The sequence below is a fragment of the Lithobates pipiens genome, unplaced genomic scaffold (assembly GCF_037356315.1).
Source record: "Lithobates pipiens isolate NorthernLeopardFrog02 unplaced genomic scaffold, aLitPip1_a1.2 Scaffold_19, whole genome shotgun sequence".
Classification (NCBI taxonomy): Eukaryota; Metazoa; Chordata; class Amphibia; order Anura; family Ranidae; genus Lithobates; species Lithobates pipiens.
The window spans coordinates 134,619,673-134,642,859 of record NW_027507764.1 but is presented as its reverse complement, the minus strand read 5'-3'; the positions used below and the strand labels follow the sequence as shown (position 1 = coordinate 134,642,859).

The window sequence follows — 23,187 nt, the reverse complement described above, 5'->3', positions numbered from 1 at the left end:
GCTACCTACTCAGTTATGCCCGGGGAGTTAGCATTGCGATCCACAAATCTTTTAGGTTTTGAACTTCTAGCTGTCGAACTAGACCTGGGAGGGACGTTATGTACAGATCCATGCTATTATTGATACAGTTGATATGTTGATAATTGGATTATATCCCCCACCTCCAGCTACTACCTCTTTTTTGAATAACCTTGTATCTCTGCTTTCTCAATTCCTCACTTACAATATCCTTCTTGCAGGGGATTTCAATATGCCTCTGAACCCCTCACTTGATAAACTGTCCCCCGGACTCTGCAACAAACTCTGCCTGATCTCGCTGGGCAACCCTCTTTGGGCTAACAAATGTATGGCAGTGGAAGCACCCTCTAGATTGTATTTACACCTGTCACAAAGCATTGACTCATATTAATCTCATATACGCAAGTGTGGGCATGTTACCCAAAATTAAAGGGATAGCGGTGCTTCCCCATGGTATTTCTGACCATTCATCAATCCTGTGTTGCCTATAGACTCCGACACCCCCTGCTGACCGACTCTGGCGTCTATCGGTTTTGTATATCTGATCCCATCATTGAATTTTAAATGGCTGAGCTGATCAGGGAATACTGGTTGGTGAATGCGGTCACTACTTCGTCAGGCAACATATGGGATGCCATTAAGGCATACCTTAGAGGCTGCTATCATTTATTTCAATGGCCCATAGAATTACTGCAATCACTCTAGAAGAAGCTAAAGCTCAACTGCTTGAATCCCAATATGCTCTTACCTCTAACCCTATTACTGGCCAAGTCATGCACGTGACATACTGAGAAATAAAGCTCCTTAGAATAGCTAAGGCCAAAAAAACAACAATTGGCCCAGGCACAGCGTGTTTTTGAACCGGGGGTGGGGGGGGTGGGGGGGGGGAAGAGAGACAGGAAGACATTTGGCCTGGATTTCCAGAGAACAGTCCCCGGTGGCTACTATAGTCTGTCCTAAAAGTGTCGGCGGCAGGCTAGCGTTAGACCTGATGGATACCTATGCCCATTTTTTCTCTTAATACTCTGAGTTGTATTCTTCCAGAGCACAATACTCCCAAGAGGAGCTCCATTGCTTTCTAGACCACATATCTTTCCCTGTTCTCTCAGGTTCGGCAAAGGAACAGCTAGATGGTCCAATTACCCTAGAGGAGGTCCAGCAGGTGCTGAGCTCACTGCAGTCAGGGGAAGACCACAGGAGTGTATTGTTTTCTATAAGCAATAATTGGGAGGATTTGGCACCTAGGTTGTGGATATTAACCTTTGGAGACTGTACACTGTCTTGGCAGAAAGGGTCGCCCCGCTGAGAGTGGTGGCCTCCCTAGACACAGAAAAGGCTTTTGATTCTGTGAAATGGGAATACTTATGGGAGGTCCTGCACAGGTATGGCTTTGGACCAGGGTACGCATGGGAACGACTCTCTCACCTCCTTTCTTCCCATACAGAGGGACTAGGCAGGAATGCCCTCTCTCCCTGGGGCATTTTCCCTTGGCAATTGAATCCATGGCTATCCTAAGGTCTACACAAGAGGTACAGGGCATAGCTGTGGGTCCCCTGCCGATGACAGCTTATTATATCTTAGGGATGATGGGGCCTCCCTACAGACTGCCCTATTTGTCATTGACCGATTTGGCCGATTCTCGGGAGTCTGTATCAACGAGGGCAAGTTTATGCTTTTCTCCCTGGGTCCAGTAATTGACACTCTGCAACCCGCTAAAAAGATGTGGGGGGGCTCTCCCAGTTCCGATACTTGGGAGTTGAAATCCATCGAGATCTGAAGCAATTTCTCGCTCTCAATTTAGACCCAGTGGTCTCTCTATTGTCCCAACACTGTGTTGCCTGGAGGTCTTTGCCCCTCAACCCTGTAGGTCGCGTCAATCTTGTCAAAATGTCCCAATATTACATACTTTTTTAGACAGGCTCCTGTACCTATACCCAATATATTCTTTAGGACACTTCATAGCATTATTTCATTTGTCTGAAAAGGGGCCACTCCTAGAATAGCTAAAACTACCCTGCAATTACCCATCACATTGGGTGGCCTCACTCTACTCAGTTTCATTAAATACTATTGGGCGGCTGTCCTAGTAACTATAAGTGGTGGCTATTGGAGGATCCAGCTAATCCCGCTTCCAGACTTGAGGCAGTGTTGCTCGGCTCATACTCGGAGCTACTCAACTTAATACATTGAGGTCCCCGTTCTAACTCCAATGTGACCTCCCTATGAAAACGACCCTTAAGGTTTGGAAAACTGTTTGTACAAAGGTTGAGAAATGAAATACTTGGTCTCTGCATACACCGCTCTGGGGCAATCCTCGACTGTCTAACTTCCACTCTATCCCTGATCCGGTTCTGTGGGCTAGATACAGGATTACAACATTGGGAAACATAGTTTATCTGTGGCGATTGATCACGTCTAACACACTCTCAACCTTTTCAACACAGAAGAACATTTGAAATTTTTCCCCAGTCTTGGGGAACCCCTGAAAAAAAAAAATAGAAATCTACAACTCATGATACATTAGTGTGATTGTCAGTGGGAAGAATGGTCCTTACACTTGTGGCCATTGGGAAGAATTATCTCCATACAGATAGCTAAAAAGATCAATGGTGTCGGTAGGAATTTATCCGGAAGGCAGAAATGGCCCAATGCTGAAGGAACCCCTAGCAACCCCTGGAAGAACCCTAGGGTTCCATGGAACCCTCATTGAGAATCACTGACTTATAATTACCTTAAAAAGGTGTTGAGATCTTCTGAACCAAATTTTTAAGATATCTTAAATTACACCATGCATTTGGGGCCCAATTTTCTCCCCCGATATCTTTAGAGATGTCCAATATGGAATGTATACTTAGGCCACCCGGTGGTGAGAAAACGCTTTCTACCCTATATAGAGTGCCTTGCAAACGCATTCACCCCCTTTGCTTTTTACCAATTTTGTTACATTAGAGCCTTTAATTAAAAAATTTTTTAATCTGAATTATATGCGATGGATCAGAACACAATAGTCTAAGTTGGTGAAGTAAAATTAGAAAAATATATACATAAAACTATTTTTCAGAAATACAAAACTTGTAATTGGCATGTGCGTGTGTAATTGCCTTCAAAAGTAGCAATTAGTGAAATGAAGTTCGCCTGTGTGCAGTCCAAGTGTCACATTTGTTAACAAAAAGGAAAAAAAAAAAAAAATTTTTCTCAAACATTAAAAGTTTGTGACCAAAAAAAAAAAAAAAAAAAATCTTCCATGGGCTCAACATAACTCAGCTAAATGTCATGGAGTTTCTACTTAACAAAAATGGGTCATTCGGCTTTTCTACTGTCCTGCCATTTTAGCAATGTGATAAGTCTCATGAAAAAAATGTATAACAACATATTTACAAAAATTAGTTTCAAGGGTAGCCACAGCACTCTATGCTTGTAAATGCCCAGGTGCTCACCCACAAAGAAATCAACAGAAATCAACAGAAATCCAAAAAACTGGATTAGAGGCATTTACTCTTCTTGCAGAGGAGGAAAAAAAAAAAAAAAGGATTTTTAAAACAGCTTACCTGTAAAATCCTTTTCTTGGAGTAAATCACGGGACACAGAGTCAAGTAATTACTTGGTGGGTTATAGGCCTACCTTCAGGTGTTGACACTGGTATAACCATTACAGGAAGTTGACTCCCCTATATAACCCCTCCTCCTTCCAGGAGCACTCAGTTTTTGTAGCCAAGCAATATAAGTAATATACTCTCACCCCATAAAACAGAGGGGCAGAAGCTCTGTGTCCTATGATGTACTCCAAGAAAAGGATTTTACAGGTAATCGGTTTTAAAAATACTATTTTCTTTTTTCGTACATCATAGGACACAAGAGTCAAGTAATTACTTGGTGGCATGTCCCATAGTAATGCTACTTGAGGGGAGGGAGACAACCCGTAGGGTAACCCCCAGACCTGAGGACTTATATTGCTGCCTGCAGCACACTGCGCCCGAAGGCGATATCCTCATTCCATCTTACATGCACTTGATAAAATTTTGCAAATATATGTACTGAAGGCCATGTCGCGGCCTTGCAGATTTGAGACCTGGAGGCCTGGTGACGCACTGCCCAAGAAGCACCAATCTCTCTGGTAGAGTGTGCCTTAACTTGAAAAGGGGGAATCTTTTCCTTTAAATCATAAGTTTGAATTATAACTTGCCAAATGCACTTAGCGACAGTGGATTTTGATGCTGCCTGTCCCTTCTTAGGACCCTCTGGCAGAAGAAATAAGACATCAGTCTTACGAATCTGAGCAGTTTTCTTAAAAACATTTTCACTGCTCTCACTACATCAAGATGATGTAGTGACCTTTCTTCCCTGGAACAAGGTCTTGGGAAATACCCTGGCAGGACAATATCTTCATTCAGATGAAAGCCTGAAACCATTTTTGGCAAAAAACCTGGACGAGGGTGTAACACCACTCTATCCTCATGAATAATCAAATATTACTCCTTACAAGAAAAAGCAGCCAAATTCTGAGATCCTCCTTGCTGAGGATATAGCAAATGAAAATATCAGCTTCCTAGTCAGAAGGACTAAGGGAACATGCTGCAACGGTTCGAATGGATGTTTTTGTAATACTGACAAAAACTAAATTTAAGTCCCAAGGGCTTAAGAGTGATTTAACTGGCGGATTAATCCGCAGCACTCCTTGCATGAAACCCTGGACTAAAGAATGCATAGCAAGCAGTCTTTGAAATAAAAATTGATAAGGCTGAGACTTGGCCCTTAACCACTTTCAGACCGGACCAATTTGCTGGTCAAAGACCAGACCACTTTTTACGATTCGGCACTGCGTTGCTTTAACTGACAATTGCGCGGTCGTGCGACGTGGCTCCCAAACAAAATTAACGTCCTTTTTTTCCCACAAATAAAGCTTTCTTTTGGTGGTATTTGATCACCCCTGCTGTTTTTATTTTTTGCGCTATAAACAAAAATAAAGCGATAATTTTGAAAAAAACGCATTATTTTTTACTTTTTGTAATAATAAATATCCCCCAAAAATATATAAAAAAACATTTTTTTCCCTCAGTTTAGGCCGATACGTATTCTTCTACATATTTTTGGTAAAAAAAAATCGCAATAAGCGATTATTGATTGGTTTGCACAAAAGTTATAGCGTTTACAAAATAGGGATAGTTTTATAGCATTTTTATTAATTTTTTATTATTTTTTTTTTTTTACTAGTAATGGCGGCGATCTGCGATTTTTATTGTGACTGCGACATTGTGGGGGACCCATCGGACATTTTTGACACATTTTTGGGACCATTGTCATTTATACAGTAATCACTGCTATATAAATGCAGTGATTCCTGTGTAAATGACACTGGCAGTGAAAGGGTTAACCAGTGGGTGGCAGTGTAGGGGTTAAGTGTTCCTAGGGGTGTGTTACTAACTGTGGGGGGGTTGGGCTTTCATTTAGTGTACACTGATCTCTGCTCCAATCACATGGAGCAGAGATCAGCGTCACTAGTTGCTAGGCAGAATGGAAAAATGTTGTTTATACAGCATTTCCTCCATTCGGGCGCTCCGTGAGACGATCGCGGGGATGCCCGCGGCGATCGAGTCCGCGGGTCCCGCGACCGGACTCACGGGGGTCCCGACCAGCGCGGGAGCGCGCCGGCGGCGGCGCGCTCCCGATGGCACGGTGGCAACGAATATTGGACGTACATGTACGCCAATATGCCTGCCCGTGCCATTCTGTCGACGTACATCGTCGTGCGCTGGTCGGGAAGTGGTTAATAGTACTCAGGGCCAACTTCATCTCTACGCTTAATTGTAGAAAGGTAAGAATTCTGCCTATGATATATCTCCGAGGGTACCAACCCTTGGACTCAGACCAGGAAACATAAGCTTTCCAGGCTCTATAATATATAGCTCTAGAAGCTGGCTTCCTAGCATTAATCAAAGTAGAGATAACTGACCTGGAAAGCCCACGTTTATTCAGAATGTGGGTCTCAATAGCCAAGCCATTAAATTTAGCGTTCGTAAAGTAGGATGGAATATCGCCCCCTGAGATAGCAGGTCTGGCCTTAGTGGGAAGAGTCCTGGACACTCCACTGCCATCCTTACGATCTCTGTGTACCATGACCTTCTGGGCCAGGCTGGTGCTAACAGTATTACCGATTTTCTTTCCAGCTTGATCCTGCAAAGAACTTGAGGTAGCAACTGAATCGGGAAAAGTGCATAGATCAGTAAGAACTGATCCCACTGGGTCGCGAACGCATCTGCTCCGTATGCGAGTGGGTCCCCTGTCCTGGATACGAAGTTGACTAGCTAAGTGTTGAATCTGGACGCTAGAAGGTCTACGTCCGGAGTCCCCCATCTTTGGCAAACAGCCTGAAACACCTTGGGGTGAAGAGACCATTCTCCTGGGAATAACTGCCGGCGACTTAGATAGTCCACCTGCCAATTCTCTACTCCCGGAATGAAAACTGCCGATAGGCATGGGACATTCTCTTCTGTCCAAGTTAAAATCTGGTTCACCTCTCTCTGAGCTGAGAGACTCTTGGTGACCCCTTGTGATTGATATATGTCACAGCTGGGGCATTGTCGGACTGGATCCTGGCAGGACAATTCTTTAACCTGGAGGTCCAGGTTTCTAGAGCCAGATACACTGCCGGAATCTCTAGGATGTCGATGGGCAAGGCTCCTACTCCCCAGCCTGAAAGGCTGGCATCTGTCGTTACAACCTTCCAGATAACTGATCTGAAGGACTTTCCCTTCAGCAGGTTCCAAGATAGTAACCAACTGAGGCTTTGGGACACTAATGGGGACAGCCACATTGGCAAGTCCAAAGCTTGAATCATTTTGTTCCAAGCAGACAGAATACTGCTTTCAGTTTCAAATGGAATTGAGCATAGGGAACTGCTTCGAATGAAGCTACCATCTTCCCTAACAACCTCATGCAAAGGCGAATTGAAGGATTTCTCTTTGATCTGATCATCCTCACCAGCTCCTGTATGGAGCTGATCCTTGAGGGAGGCAAGAACGCCCCTTTTCTGGGACGTGTCTATGATCAGGCCCAGATACTCCAGCCTTCTTAGTGGCTTTAAGGAGGATTTCTTTAGGTTGAGAATGCAACCCAAACCTTACAGGTAACTGCTTGTGATGGCTACACCTTGCTTCAAGCAAGCCACTGACTGGTCTATTAACAATAAATCGTCTAAGTAAGCCAAGACAGTTATGCCCTGTGCCCTTAACCTGACTAGAGGTGGGGCTAATACCTTAGTGAATACCCGAGGTGCTGTAGCAAGCCCCAAGGGCAAGGTTATTAACTGAAAATGCCTCTGTTCTACTTTGAACCGCAGAAACCTCTGGTGAGGAGGAAATATATGGACAAGCAGCTATGCATCTCTGATGTCGATGGACGCCAGAAGTTTTTCTCCTTGCAGGATGGAAACTACTGACTTGATTGACTCCATGCAAATGGAGTGCATTTTCAGGAACCGATTTAGATTACATAGATCTGGACTTGGTCTGATATCCTCATTTGGCTTTGGCACCGTAATTAGGTTTGAGTAAAACCTCAAACCTTGCTCGTTTGGGAATCTGTCTGATCACCCCTTGAGCCAATAATCGGTCTAATGCTTGCAACAGGGATTGCCTTTTCCCTGGATCCTTGGGAACATTTGATCTCAGAAAACGATATGGTGGAAACTCTCAAAGCTCTAGCTTGTATCCTAGAGACACTGGAGAGAGTCCATTTGTCCTGAATCTCCCTTTGCCAGACTTCTGAGTACATCAGAAGTCTCGTTCCACCCCCCCCCCCCCCCTCCCACCTTGGTGAGGGGAGATGCCTCTTCATAAGGAGGTCTTGTATTCTGCTTTGCAGACTTGTAGCCCAAGGTCTTCCTTTATGCCTGGTCTGATGGCAGAGGCGAACACTTTAAATGAAAGACATTTATATTTTCTTTTGACTGGCAAGAGAGTACCATTTCTGCTGGAAATTGAATGTATTTATCCAAACTATCGTCAAATAATCTTTCTCCCTTCAAGGGGAAACTAGTTCGAAGGTTCTTACAAGGCGTCTCAGCTGACCAACCCTTTAACCAAAAGGGTCCTTCGCATATGTACAAGTACAAACGCAAGGCGTGATGCCTGGTGAATAGAATCCTTCATAGCATCTACAGCAAAGCATAATGCTTTAGGTAGGTCGGCCAGTTCCCGTGCTTGTTGTGCAGGGAGCTCATCTGAGAGCATCTGTGAACTGGTCTTTTAAAGTGGGGTACCCCCTTAAAAAAAAAAAAAATTAAAAGTCAGCAGCTACAAATACTGCAGCTGCTGGCTTTTAATAATCGGACACTTACCTGCCCCAGGGTCCAGCGATGCGGGGGAACGAAGCCCCCCCTCGCTCCCCGCTCCTCTCGCGGCGCCGTCATGCATACTGTGGGCACCCGGCTGTGGCTTCACAGCCGGGCACCCACTGCGCATGCGCGAGCGGCGCAGGGCGCCGTGATACGCCGTACAGTCACCTGGGACACGACAGGTCCCAGGTGAATGTGCGGCGCGAGGGGAAGTGATGTCACCAGCCCGGGCAATGAAGAAGGCAGATTACAAGGGACCCCCTAGCAACCGGTATTTAGAGGTGAGTAAAAAAAAATTTTTGCCAATTTTTTTTTTTTTTTTTTTTTTATGAATTTTAAGTAGTTTTAATTTTTTGGTGGCAACACCACTTTAAGGACTGACAGATGCCTATAGCTGCAATTGCAGTCTGAGCAACAGTAAGAAAAAAGGGATTAACAGACCTTCAAACTTCTTAACTGTTGGATCTTTAAGCATAAGCGCATTGTTCACTGGGTAAAACATTTTTTTGTTTTTTTTCACATTGGAAATCGCAGCGTCAACTGCTGGAACTTTCCATCTTTTAGTGAATCTTTCTTCCATAGGATAGAGCTTTGCGAGTCTCTTTGGAAGGGAAAAAATGCTTATCCGGATGATCCCATTTGGTATAAATAAGCTTTTTTAGTAATGTGTGGACGGGAAGCGCATGCAAAGGCTGTAAAGGCTTCAAAGAACCCAAGGAAGAGAACGGCCCTTCAGCTAATTCTGTTAGGGGTAGCATGTAAGTAGAGCGAACCATCTTTGCAAGCCTCTGTACTTCAGATTGTGAAGTAGGGATCCTTGGGAACTTAAAGTATTGTTTCCTCCACAGAGAAATAATCGCATGTCTTTCCTCCCGGTCATCTGAGGGCAATACACCATCCTGTCCCCATAATTCTCTTGGACCCTCTACTGACTGTAAAGAGTCTAAGGTGGGGAGGGGGGATCTAGAACGCTTCCTATACACTGGATGGAGGATGCGATTAAAGCTGCTAATCTTCCTTCTAAGCCTTGCAAGGCAGAGGAAAATGCATCTTCAGTCACCTCTACAGGGGCTGAAATGTGTGAAGCAGTTGCACCACCGCTAGCTTCCAATGACTCACCCTGGCTTGCCATGTCTGATCTCTCCGAAGAGGAAGACAGTATGGAGGCATAACTGGGATTCCCAGCGTCTGGGGGGTGACACCTTAGGTACCTTTACGGTAGGTCTGGAAGCACAAGCAGAGGTACACACAAAATAACAGTTCTTTTGCTCCCAAATAACAATAGTTTTTCCTGTCTGGAAATGCCTGTTTAAACCCTTACGTGCCCAGCGCTCTGGTGTCTTACAGACAGACTGCCTCTCTTCAGTTAAAGTCTTTCTGAAATGAGTGTCTGTGATAACAAGCCTCAGGTGGAACCCGATTGGCATCCTCAGCGCTTCCCCTCAGCTATGTGGCGAGTGCTCTGTGTGTGTGGACATTACATCCATACACAGCGCCACATGACCTTACGGACATGCCCTTCTGCCTTCTCAGGCCCTGCTAGGGACCCGAATGGCCAACACAAAGTAAGGTGAACGTACTATACACCTCTACAAAGGGGGGAGGGGAAGAGGGGGAGGGGAAGGGGAGGGGAAGAGGGGAAGGGGAGGGGGGTTCTGTCAGCAGATTTATAGTTTTTTTAAAACCACAGAAGCATAGAGCGTTTCCCAATGTTACTAGGTGGAAGTGCTGGGTTGTAATTAAACCAAGCAGCTAAAGCAGCTGCGTCAACCAGCCAGCCACCGCCCATATAGAAGTTTATACAGATCTCTGCATTAGCAACTGCTGTACTTTTTACCAAATCCCACAACATCTATTTAAGTAAGAACCCCCTCTGCCGCTGGGACCACACATGTTCCGAGACAGAGCTGCACTAAGACACATAATAGGTAGTGTAAGTTACTCCTTCTAAAAGAGACATTTATAAGGCATATAAGGTATATTGAAGGAAAAAGCAAAGCTTCTTCCCTTACCTTGTCCTCGCTGCAGGATACTGCTGATTTAACAGACAGATCCAACTTTCACCAATCACGGCGGGCTGCGTTTAAACACGCTCATAAACTGGGGCCCTTTTAAAAGGGGTTCCGCTCCTTTGGGCCTTATATATCACCCCAAAGGACAACTTTAGGAAATGTAGCAAGACCAAAAAGAGTCCTGGTTCCTAGGGTCCAGCTCTCAAAGAAGCATTACAGGCAAAACCTTGTCCTTGTATCGAGGTCCAGGTACCATCCTATGGCCTCAGTGGCGAGGATGGATCTGATTGTGGAGGTTTCTTAAAATCCAGCATGGATCCCTCCTGGAGCTCCGCAGAGCACTTCTTCACTCGTGACCAACACTTTAGACACTGGCGAAAAAAAACTGAGTGCTCCTGGAAGGAGGAGGGGTTATATAGGGGAGTCAACTTCCTGTATTGGTTCTACCAGTGTCAACACCTGAAGGTAGGCCTATAACCCACTAAGTAATTACTTGAGACTGTGTCCTATGATGTACGATAAAGAAAAAGCAGTATGTTTATTTTCAGTTGACAGATACATTTCACACAAATGCATACTGACCTCCATGATGCAGTAAAGTTTTGCTACCTGGTAAGTTCTCACCTTATGTGCAATTGTGGTGGTAGTGTTCTCCTTTCACATTGTTCCACTGATCTCTTTGCACATCGATTGTCAATCATATGAATTTTTACAACTAAGGCATTCTTCAATACCAACAGTATAATTTACTGCCCCAAATCCCTCCCACCTCCACCCCACAGTGGATTGCTTTGAAAAAGCGTGTGAAGGGTGGTTAGAAAACAGTCAGGAGGTAATACTGCAGAATATAAATTTTACACTCTGGGACAGTGCCATAAGGTTTTCTATAAAAGTGATTTCCTTACCTGTTCATCATCAACCACATGCTGCAACTTGCATCTATACCAACACTTGTCTGCTGAGAACATTCCACCATAAACCTATAAATAAAATACAATCTGTCAGTATACTCATTGTCCATTAATATTCAAAAAGAACGATACCAGGTCCAGAGAATTAACCTGGAAAATCATTACTCGTGCACCATAATTATTTAAACTGGTTGAAAAGTGGTTGTAAAGTCAGTGAGGACAATTACTGGTATCAGTCTTATTAAAAGCTATACATCAGTATGTATTTTTCTTCTTTTTAATTATGAAGCTAAATACCTTATTTCACAGTGCTGCTGTGTGCTCATGTGACCTGTTGCTCAGCGGGAGTGGCTGAGCTTCCCCTCTCTGACGTCAGCTGGGAAGTCACATGACTGCACAGCAGCTGTATGAAATAAGGCATCTAGCTTCATAATCAAAACAAAAACATTCAAATATAAAAGGTTGCTATAAACAGAGGTAATGCCAGAAATTGTGTCCAGCGACTTTGCAGCCACACGGAACAGCAGCAGGAGGGGATCAGTTCTCACACTAGGAACTGAAAGGCAAGAAGAAGGGAGTGGGAGAGGGACAGGCTCTGAACACAAAGGGATAATGGCTGCATGTACATTGACCATGGTATCATGGATCAGCGGCAATGATTACCGTGATCAGCACACCTAGGGGGACACAGGAACAGGCAGGATCAACCAGGCATTTTACAGAATAGAATGGGAAAATAACACCCCAGAAGCACTATGCTGTTTGTTTATTAGAGACAGGATTTTCTTTTCCTTTTTTTATTTTTGGTTACAACCACTGTATGCCTTTTAACAGTTTTCGGTTACGCTTTACATGGAAATATACAGTAGGTATGTGCCAAAAGGCACCTGGAGTGTTTGCGAGGTAAATATTCACTCATAACACAAGCATATCTCAGAACTAGTGATATAATTTAAAGTAAATAGAAAACACAATGTGTGTGTGGTACACCCATCTTCCCTCATGCTGCTTCCCACCTGCTGTTTAATGTTAAATGGCTCACCAACCAGCATGCCCACTATACAATCTGCATATGGAAAAAAAAAATAGGATTTTTGTACTCACAGCAAAATCCTTTTCTCTGAAGTTCATTGACGGACACAGCACCTTTCATCTTGACCTTAGGGTTATACCGCCACCTTCAGGAGAGGACTAGGCAGAACATGTAAACAGCAAAACTGCACAGTATGGCTATAACCCCTCACTATGATTCCAGCTCAGTTAGTCAAAAAGCAGTACAGAGATAGTAGGGGTGGGTGCTGGGTCCGTCAATGAACTTCAATGAGAAGGATTTTACAGTGAGTACAAAAATCCTATTTTGTCTTTCATTCATTGATGGACACAGCACCTTTAATCTTGACCTTAGTAACGTCCCCAAGCAGTGTAAAAAAAAAAAAAACCGATGGGTGGGAACAGCAAGAAAATAAACTCCACTCATAACCAGAACGCCTCAATAGGGGGGTTGCAACCTTAACCACTTACAGACCGGACCATTTTGCTGGTCAAAGACCAGACCACTTTTTGCGATTCGGCACTACGTCGCTTTAACTGACAATTGCGCGGTCGTGCGACGTGGCTTCCAAACAAAATTTACGTCTTTTTTTCCCCACAAATAGAGCTTTCTTTTGGTGGTATTTGATCACCCCTGCGGTTTTTATTTTTTATGCTATAAACAAAAATAGAGCGACAATTTTGAAAAAAAACGCACTATTTTTTACTTTTTGTTATAATAAATATCCACCAAATATATATAAAAAAAAATTTTTTCCCTCAGTTTAGGCCGATACGTATTCTTCTACATATTTTTGGTAAAAAAATAAAAAAATAAAAAATCGCAATAAGCGATTATTGATTGGTTTGCGCAAAAGTTATAGCGTTTACAAAATAGGGATAGTTTTATAGCATTTTTATTAATTTTTTATTATTTTTTTTTTTTTTACTAGTAATGACAGTGATCTTTACTGTGACTGCGACATTGTGGGGGACCCATCGGACATTTTTAAACACATTTTTGGGACCATTGTCATTTATACAGTAATCACTGCTATATAAATGCAGTGATTCCTGTGTAAATGACACTGGCAGTGAAATGGTTAACCAGTGGGTGGCAGTGTATTGGTTAAGTGTTCCTAGGGGTGTGCTACTAACTGTGGGGGGGTTGGGCTTTCATTTAGTGAACACTGATCTCTGCTCCAATCACATGGAGTAGAGATCAGCATCACTAGTTGCTAGGCAGAATGGAGAAATGCTGTTTACACTGCATTTCCTCCATTCAGCTTCCCGTGAAACTATCGCGGGGATGCCCGCGGCGATAGAGTCCGCGGGTCCGGCGATCGGTCTCACGGGGGTCCCGACCAGCGCGGGAGCGCACCGCCGGCGGCGCGTTACCGATGGCAGGGTGGCATTGAAGATTGGACGTACCTGTACGCCAATATGCCTGCCCGTGCCATTCTGTCAACGTACATCGTCGTGCGCTGGTCGGGAACCAGTTAAACAGCCGCCTGCAAACCCCCCCCTGGGGAAACTGATGCTTGATGTTGGAAAGCCCAGGAGGCACCAACTGCCCTGGTTGAATGTGCCGTGACAAGAAAGGGGGGTGCCCGCCACCTTATAGCATAAGCCTGAACCACGATCTGTCTGATCCAAAATGGTGGCCGACTAGTCTGCCTGCCAGTTTTCTACGCCCGGAATGTACACAGCCGAAACAGCGGGCACGCGCTGCTCTACCCACTGCAGGATGTGAGCGACCTCCAGTGCTAAAGCCGAGCTCCGTATCCCTCCTTGATGGTTGACATACGCCACTACCTTGGCGTTGTCCGACAATCCTGGCCGGACGCCCCTGCAGCTTGTGACCATGTGGAGAGGCATCGCCTGATCGCCCAAAGCTCCAGCACATTGATCAGCAGGCGGGATTCTTCTTGCGTCCAGTGACCCTGGGCAGATTGTACGCCCCCAAACTCGCACCTAGCCAGTCAGGCTGACGTCCATTGTGATCACAGTCCAATGAAGAAGAAGGAACGACTTCCAAGACCGAAGGGCCGGAGACCTCAGCCACCAGAGCAGGGAATCCCTGACTAGCTGGCTCACCCCAATTTGAGAATCAAGGGATGTCCGACATTTGTGCCATTTGGACAGGATCTCTTTCTGCAAAACACGAGTGTGGAATTGAGCATACGGTACCGCCTTGAAAGTGGCTACCATGAGACCCAATACTAGCATGCAAAAACGCAGCAACAACCGCCTGCGGGACATCAACAACTTCACCGCAGCTTGAAGAGTCTGCAGCTTGTCTGAAGGGAGAAAGACTCTCGCCTTTGAGGAGTCCAGAATCAAGCCCAGGTACTCCAGGCGTTAAGTCAGCACCAACACGACTTCTGGAGGTTCAACACCCAACCAAACTCCCAAAGAGTCTGTATGGTGATAGCCACAGCCTCCCTTAATTCTGAGGCAGAAGCTGCTCTCAGAAAGAGGTCGTCCAGGTAACCCATGATTGCAAACCCTCCTTGCCTTAGCAATGCCAGAATTGGGGCTAGCACCATGGTGGAGAACCTTGGTGCCGTCACTAGACCAAAAGGGAGAGCTACAAATTGGTAGTGCTCATCCCCGACCACAAATTGTAGAAACTGCTGATGACTGGTGCATTTGGAGACATGAAAGTTTCCATCCTTGATGTCCAGGGACGTTAAGACATCCCCCTGATGGAGTGCAGAGATCACGGAGCGAACTGATTTGATCCTGAACCTTTGTACTTTCACGAGGGCTTTAAGATCCAAGACCGGACGGACCCCTCCCTTCTTTAGGACTACAGACTGGTGTAGAATCCCTGAAAGCATTCCGGCGTCGGCACAGGTACTATCACCCCGCACAGCAGCAGGTCCTGTACTGCCCCAAACAGGGCCTCCCGACAAGCCGGAAGAAGATGTAGGTTGTCGGGAAAAAGAGAACGCTTACCTGCCTACCCGGGCGGACGAAAAACCTGCTTCTGAGCGGAAAAGGAGAGCCCCTGCCTACGACGTGGCTCTTTACCCTTCCTGGACTGTGGGACCAAAGTACTCTTTCCCCCAGTAACATTCTTAATAATGTCATCCAGTGAGGCTCCAAATAGCTTCTCCCCCAGAAGGTTAAATCCGCCAGCGCTTTCTTAGATGCCTGGTCCACAGACCAGCATTTTAGCCAAATCAGGCGACGTAGCACCACAGCTGATACTGAGGCTCTAGAAAGCAAGGGGGCCGTATCAAAGGCCACATCACAGACATACTTCAAGCCCTGCACCAAACCTGTTGCTTTTCCAACTCACGGTGCAACAACTTAGCGGGCCATGGACCGGGCAACCACATCGGCCCTTCTGTCAGCAGGGTCCTTGAAGGGTGGGGGGTCCCCTCCACTGGAATCGTGGTACCCTTATTTAACCTGGATACCGGGGGGGGTCAATGACCGGAGGAGATATCAATTTTTTTCAGGAAACTCTCCTAATACACCGCCATCCATCTCGGGACCGAAAAGGCCCGCTGCTGACTTCTCCACTCCTTGTAAAATAAACGTATCAAAATAAGTTAAATACGAAAACACCTTAGCAGTGCGGGCCGGCTTGTGGGACCCAAAAGAGGCCGACACCTCTGCAGATGCCCCCGCCGTATCCTCCATCTTTAGGGAATCTCGCACTGCTGTGATAAGTGCTCCTACTGGTGCTTTTTCCTGCGCAGACCGGGACACCGACTCATCCTCACTGTCCGAACGGTCCTGTTCCACATCCTCTGAAACGCCAGAACTGGGGCCGCCTACCACAGTGGGACCAGAGTCTGAATCAGAGCTTTCCCCAGAAGACTGTGGGGGCATTTTTACTCCCCTTGCGCCCGCACGCCACTTCCACCCTGGCAACAAAGGACTCCTGGACCGCCGGCAGAATGTCTATAGGCACTGCAGGTGCAGAGGAACCAGTTGCAACAGGGATGTCTGGGGAAGAAGCACCAGCTTCTGACGCCATGCTGACCCACTCTCGCCCATCACCACTAGAGACCCAAGGCCAGCCACACAAAATGCCCACCCTCCTAGCTGCCACAGACTGAGGGGCCCTCCGCAGAACTCACCACCCTGACCCAGGTACTGCGCTGTGCTGCCGCCGTCCGCTCTCCTCTGTGCCAGCCACCAGGTATTCTGAGTCAATTTCGCTCTATTCCAGAATGAACCAGTCGCCCAACGCTAGGGTAAAACAAAACTGAAGCTACTAGAAAATGGCCGCTGACCACCTCAGCAAAAACTTCTAAGAGCGCCGGGAAAATGGCATAGATACCCCCAAAAATAACCTAAAACCAGGGGAAAAGCCGAGCGGACCACCAGCCGCCCAGCGCAGCCCCCTGCCAGGACCCATGCACTGCACCCCCTATGCCCAGTCACACAGTGGCCCATCAGCATGGGGAGGAGGAAAAGGGACGGGGGGAGGGAGATAAGAAAGGGAGAGACTCCCTAGTCGATAACCCAGGGAATGCCAAGCTGCTCCAACCTGCCGAAACAGGTGGAACCATACATACCCCTCCTGCAGGGACTGCTGGACAAGTTCCACAGACAGACCCATCACCCGAGCAGTACGGGGTGGCTGTCGGCCATGGCACGTTGTGACACGGACAGCAGTAGCCCGGTCATATATGTGCCCCCGGAGCATATAGCTCGCCGGCCGCCCCTGGACATAATGGCCGATGGCCAGGCTGGGGAGACTGCCAGGATCTATATTATCCAGCCTGTCACTCAGCCCAGCTGTTCACTGTAGTTCACAGGAATCAAAAAGCAGAAAAAATAAAAAATTCCCAGGACCAATAGTCACCACAGGGAGCCAGATCCTTCTACACTAGGAGAAAAAAAAACAGAGCAGCTGGAAGCAGGAGTGAGGGTTTATAGCCAGTAGGACCATCACCCCCTGGGCGGTACTGTGCAGTTTTGCTGTTTTTACATGTTCTGCCTAGTCCTCCCCTGAAGGTGGCAATACAACCCCAAGGTCAAGATTAAACAGAACATAATAATACTGGCATTTGAAAAAATTACAAATTACAAATGAACAGAGAAGCACTCTGATCAGCACTATTGAACCAATAGAACGAAATTGGAGAAGGGTGTTGAACACGCATGCTAGGAAACAGGACTGTGAATGGTAGAATCTTCCACTAGGCTAATGCTGGCCATACATACACAGAATTGGCCACTAATTGACAGAATAAACTTATACACATGATCATTTCCATGATTGTAGTGACTGCTGGATAACATTAAAAACATATATAAATTATACAAGACAGAATATTCTAATTGTTTTTATTACAAAATACACATATACACTTTAGTTGAAACAGGAAAAAGTTTTCACTTCAAATCTATTGACATTAGTAGAGCCCAAAAGAACGGCACAATTGCCGGACGATCTTTCCGAAAACTACCAGTGTCAGCCGAATTTCCGTACGTGTATGGCCAGCATAAGGGGCGTTACTTGGTGAAATCTTTGCCACTGGTTAGCGGACTTACATAATGTGGAATATTCCTATTCAAAGTTACCAAATTCCAATTTGATATGCATTTTCTGTATAACTGGCTGCAGCTGTTATGTTTTTTGTTTAATTGTTCTGTAAATGGAAGGATCCTGTTTGTCACAAAAATGAAATAAAAATCAGATTTAAGAAAAAATAAAAATAAAATAAGGCTCACAAGCCTGCATTAAGTATGATATAATCCTGCCCACTATAATCTACATAAGGGGATTTTCCCCACAGTGTATTACAGAAGACTGACCCCCTTGGTAAAACAAGCTGGGAGGGGGCGTAGCCAAAGAAACCACGACAAGAGGAATAGGCACAATGTTCTGCAACTCCCAGCAGTGATCACCGATACACAAACTGGCAATGGTGGAAGGATCTTCTCCCATGCTTGTTGTGGTCAGCCTGAAATAGGAAGCCAGACGAACTGGCAAAATCACCAGGTTATTAAAATGAAAGTATAAATAAAATAAACAGGTAGATTTGCCAGGTACATTTTTTTAATAACATGTATAAAAAAAATAAAAAAAAATAACACACATATTGCATCTTCATTTTTGGGGAAACCTACACTTGAATATCATTTTAATATAGTGGATAAGTAAAGACTTTTTTTTTTTTTTTTTTTTTAAATGACAAACATGCCCTACTTAGCTGCTGTTTCTAGCTGTTTTGCAAAGAGTCCTTTTCGGGACCCTCCCTGACACTTTTGGCCCCTCCCTTCCGTGTGCCCCCAGAGCACTCAAGCAGGCTCCATCCCGAGTTGCGGCTCTGCGCATTTATTCACACACTTATCAGCACCTCAAAACAATCCTTTGTAAAACAAATATCACAGCCAGGTACAGATCCATTTACTTTTCAACATCGTATCCAAGGCAGCTTTGCAAAGTTTGTGATTGGATAAAAAAATAAAATAAAAAATAAAAATAAAAAAGAGCGGCCACTCACTAAAAGGTGTCATATTTGTACTGACTCACTCTTTGTTAGACACAAAGCACTATGTGCTTGGTTACTCACTATAAAGATAACTGAGATAACTGACAGACATAGCACTTCATAATCTTGACCGTAGGGGTATAGGGCCACCTTCTGGAGTAGGACACCAAGCAGAAAAGAAAAACTACCACCACACAGCCTATGGGTAGTTCTAGTTGGTAGTAAACCCCCTTTCTGCTATAGGCAGCCAAGATCATCACAAAATAGTACATGGATTTTGGGGGGGGGGGTTGAAGGGTTTTTAAGGGTTCATTCATTGACACAGCACTTCATAATCTTCCCAAAGATTCATAAACGTCCCAAAGCAGTGCCCCAATGAGGGGGGTGAGTAACCAAGTCACAACATGCACCACCACCCAAGAACCTCCAAAAAGAAGAAAACGAGAACTTTCAAAACCTTGCAGACAAAACACGTATCCACAGAAACCAAAACAGCGACTTGTAAAACTTAGTTAAGGTGTGCACAAATGACCAGGTAGCGGTCTTGCAAACTTGACACACTGACATCTGATGCCAGAATGCCCAGGAGGCACAACTCTGTGGTAGAGTGTGGCATAACAGAAGGGGAGAGCCACGACCCTCAATGTCATAAGCCTGGACAAGTGTCTGCCTAATCCATCAGGAAATAGAGGCAGAGAAGGCCACCTGGCCAGTTTGCAGGCCTTCCGTAATCCCAAAAAAAGTCTGACCTCAAAAAGGATAGTGAAAACCGTAATAAAACACAACATGAACCAAGGAGTGTGTGGCTAAATGCCATTGGAAGAAAATAACAAGGGCAGAGACCTAGCCAGTAAAAATACTCAAGGCCATCTGATCAAGAAAGAGGAACAACGGAACATTCACAACTGGGCACCACATAATATAAGCCTTTCCCAGTGCAATAGTTAGCGGTGGATTTACACATCTTGAACAAGGTGGGAATCTCTGACCCCTACAACCCTGTTCCTCAAAACCGGACTTTCAATAGCCGACTGTCAAAGCCAGTGACAGTAAAGCAGGGTGGAAGAATCACGCAAAAGGGAGCTGCCAAGGAACAACCAACTAACAGCACCAAGCCAAGGTCACCAAGGCCAATCCTGAGCCGTCAGAATGACCACGACCCCTTCAGCCACTATCCTGCGCAGCAAGGAAAAAGCTCGAGAGGAGGAAAGGCGTGCAAGAGTTGATAATTCCTCTACGGTGCTACCAGAGTGCACGTTGCATCCGTCCAGGTGATTACCCTGTTCCCACCACAAACCTCAACACCTTCATGTTGAGACAGGAAGCCAGCAGATCCACATCTGGTGTGCTCTAGCGCAGGTTTGACATAACACATCTGGGGGTAGAGAGCAAACTCCTTGATACAGCGTTGGACAACTGAGGTAGTACGACTGCGAGTTGTCAATGCCTAGAATGTAAACAGCAACAAGCGCAGACACGTGCAGTTCTGCCAACCGAAGGATGCAGAAGACCTCCAGCGCTGCAGCAGAGTTTCTCATCCTGCCCTGATGATTAACATAGGCCAACAGCCTGGTATTGCTTGACTAGACATCCTTTCAGAGGCTCCATCCAGCTAGCTAGACACAAATGAATTGCCCGTGGCTCCAAGACACTGATGGGCAGTCAGGACCCCTCCGGTCAACTTCAACCCCAGGAAGCCCCCTCTCCATTTAGGCAGGCTAGTGACCATTGTGAACACCATCCAGTTGAGAGGGAGAAAGGATTTCCCAGCCCAAAAGATTCGGAGGACAAAGCCACCATGAGAAATAAGGTAGAGAGGTCCTGTAATTCTTAGGAATAACACTCTTAAATCTGTTCTAGCAGACATCCCGGGTATGATAAAGTTTATAATATAATAAAGAATAATAAAAATTATTCAATAATGTAATAAAATCCTAAAACACTGAAAAATTGACACTTTTTGGTTGCTATGGACAATCTCCAAATTCCAGGCAGTAAAAAACAGTATTTATAATATAAAAGTGCATGCAGGGCACCACTAAGGACAAAGGGGGTGTGTATTTTTTAATACAGCACTGTAATCCGTAAGATTACAGTGCTGTGTGTGTTTAGGGCGTTTTAACTTTTTTGAATTTGCCGCAGTTCTCCGCTCCCGTGCGCCGTAACGTCGCAGGGAACGGAGCTCGGCGGCATTCGGCACTGTGAATCGAGCGGAGGACAGCTCGATCGCACAGCGCGGCGGACATCGCTGGATCCAGGGGACACGGTGAGTAACGCTCCCTGTGTCCTCCCCTGCATCGAGCGAAGCCATCCCGAGTCTGGCTCGGGGTTACCGCTCCTGTCAGTATATTCCTACCCCGAGCCAGACTCGGGATTACCGCTAGGGGGGTTAAAAGGCAATAGCTCCCACCGTCTCAGAAGTGCCAGGACCGGAGCCAGTACTTTGGTAAACAACCAGAGAACAGAGCCAAAACCAAAAGGGAAGTGGCAAAAATGGATGAAGGGAGGCCAGGAACCCCCTCCCCACCCATGAAGGGAGGCCACCACAGAACGTTTAGATCCCATCCTAAATCTTTGCACCTTCACAAAACAATTCAGGGCCTTGAGATCCGCATCAGACGGGCCTCATCCTTTCTCAGAACCATAAACAGGATTTAATAAAACCCAGAAACCTCTCTGGGTCCAGAACTGGGGCAATCCATCCCTGGAGCAGCAGATTAAGCAACGAGAGCTGAAATTGGAAGGAAAATTTGGTAGACAGGAAAGAAATCCAGGTTTTGTAGCCCAACAATCAGCTAACAGATTGATTTATGGACAAAGGTCCATGGATCTGCGACCCGAAAAAGGCGAGTCCCACCCAGAGTACAGGTATGGGGAAAGCCTTCATGCAGAGGACGACAGAACCACGGACTTGCTGTGCTTGAAAAAACAGGGTTGTTTTGTTCCATACGTGTGCGCTTTGGAGGGCTGAGACTTTTTGGACCAAAAAGACTAGAGAAGAAAAATGCCCGCTTGTGTGCAGAGAAGGGGGACCTTGATGCGGTGAGGCTCTTGCCTTTTACGGATTACAAAAGGAAAGTAACCTTCCCTCCAGTAAGGTCCTTGAAATATCATCCAGGGTAGCCCCAAAGAGCAGCACACCCTGAAAGGATAATTTGTCTAGGGGATCCTTACACCAACACTTAAGCCAGAGGACTCACTGAAGCATCACCAACAAAACAGCGCTTGGAAATATGGGGGGGCAGGAGCAACATTCAAAGCTGCATCACACAAGTACTTGAGAACCTGAACCAGTTGGTCCATGAGTTTCAAGCAGACTGCAAATTCCTGCCTATTAACCAGATCAAGGCACAAGAGCTTATCCTATGCAGAAAGTGTCTGGCACACAAATGCCATGGCCAAAACTGGGTGAAGTGACAAGTCAATGACTGCAAACATACAACTGCAACGGGCAATCAATACCGCCTGAAAATATAATGATAGTAGGGGCGCTGAGCAAATATAAATATCAATCACAAAATGTGAAACTTTGATAATCATATAACATCTAAAGTGATGAACAACCTATCACCAAAAACGGTTTAAAAAGATAGTCAAATAGGCTTATGCAGGTAAATTCCCTGCTCACATGGAATAAGGTGGACCTCGTATGGACAGAAGCTTCTCCTCATAGACTCAGACAGGTCATACAAAAAAAGCCAAACAAACCTGTCTGAGTCTATGAGGAGAAGCTTCTGTCCATACGAGGTCCACCTTATTCCATGTGAGCAGGGAATTTACCTGCATAAGCCTATTTGACTATCTTTTTAAATAAAGTAGTCAACAGCATCTGGTAAGAAGACAACTTTATCTTCACAGTTGGGGTGTTTTCTATGTCCATAAGTTTTGGTGAAGGGACGTGTCACTACATTGTAGTAGATTCCAGCCTTTTTTTCTGATATATGGATTCAGAAGGAGTTTTTCACTGAAAGAATCACTGTTTTGGACTTTGGATCTATATTTATATATTTTTTTTGGTTTCAGTATCCAATTGGGACTTTATTATTGTTCTCATCATATATTTGTTTGCAATCTTTTGTTTTTTTACCGTTTTTGGTCATAGGTTGTTCATCACTTTAGATGTTATATGATTATCAAAGTTTCACATTTTGTGATTGATATTTATATTTACTCAGCGCCCCTACTATCATTATATTTTCAGCACGACAAGTCTTTTTCTTGTTATTTTCAGGGAGCAGCTATTAGTGTTTCACTTAGTTTATTTGATCCACTGAGTATTAGTCTAGATTTTTTCATTTTTGAGTGGCGCAGAGTTTATTAGTCGCTGTGTTTTCAGCTACTTTCTTCACAAATCAATACCGCCTTCCTATTCGCAGAATCCTTGGAGAACTCTGCGCAGTCTCATGGTTGCCTTATTCAACA

At 45.3% G+C, this 23,187-nt stretch overlaps 1 protein-coding gene across 1 annotated transcript in view; it reads right to left on the bottom strand.

Moving 5' to 3' along the window:
* Positions 1 to 23,187, bottom strand: part of STK31 (serine/threonine kinase 31) — a 661,901-nt gene that overhangs the window by 484,505 nt on the left and 154,209 nt on the right. The window contains exon 5 of the mRNA XM_077491295.1: positions 11,267 to 11,341. Within this exon, the coding sequence (XP_077347421.1) occupies positions 11,267 to 11,341 (75 nt within the window). The remainder of the gene's footprint in view (positions 1 to 11,266; positions 11,342 to 23,187) is intronic.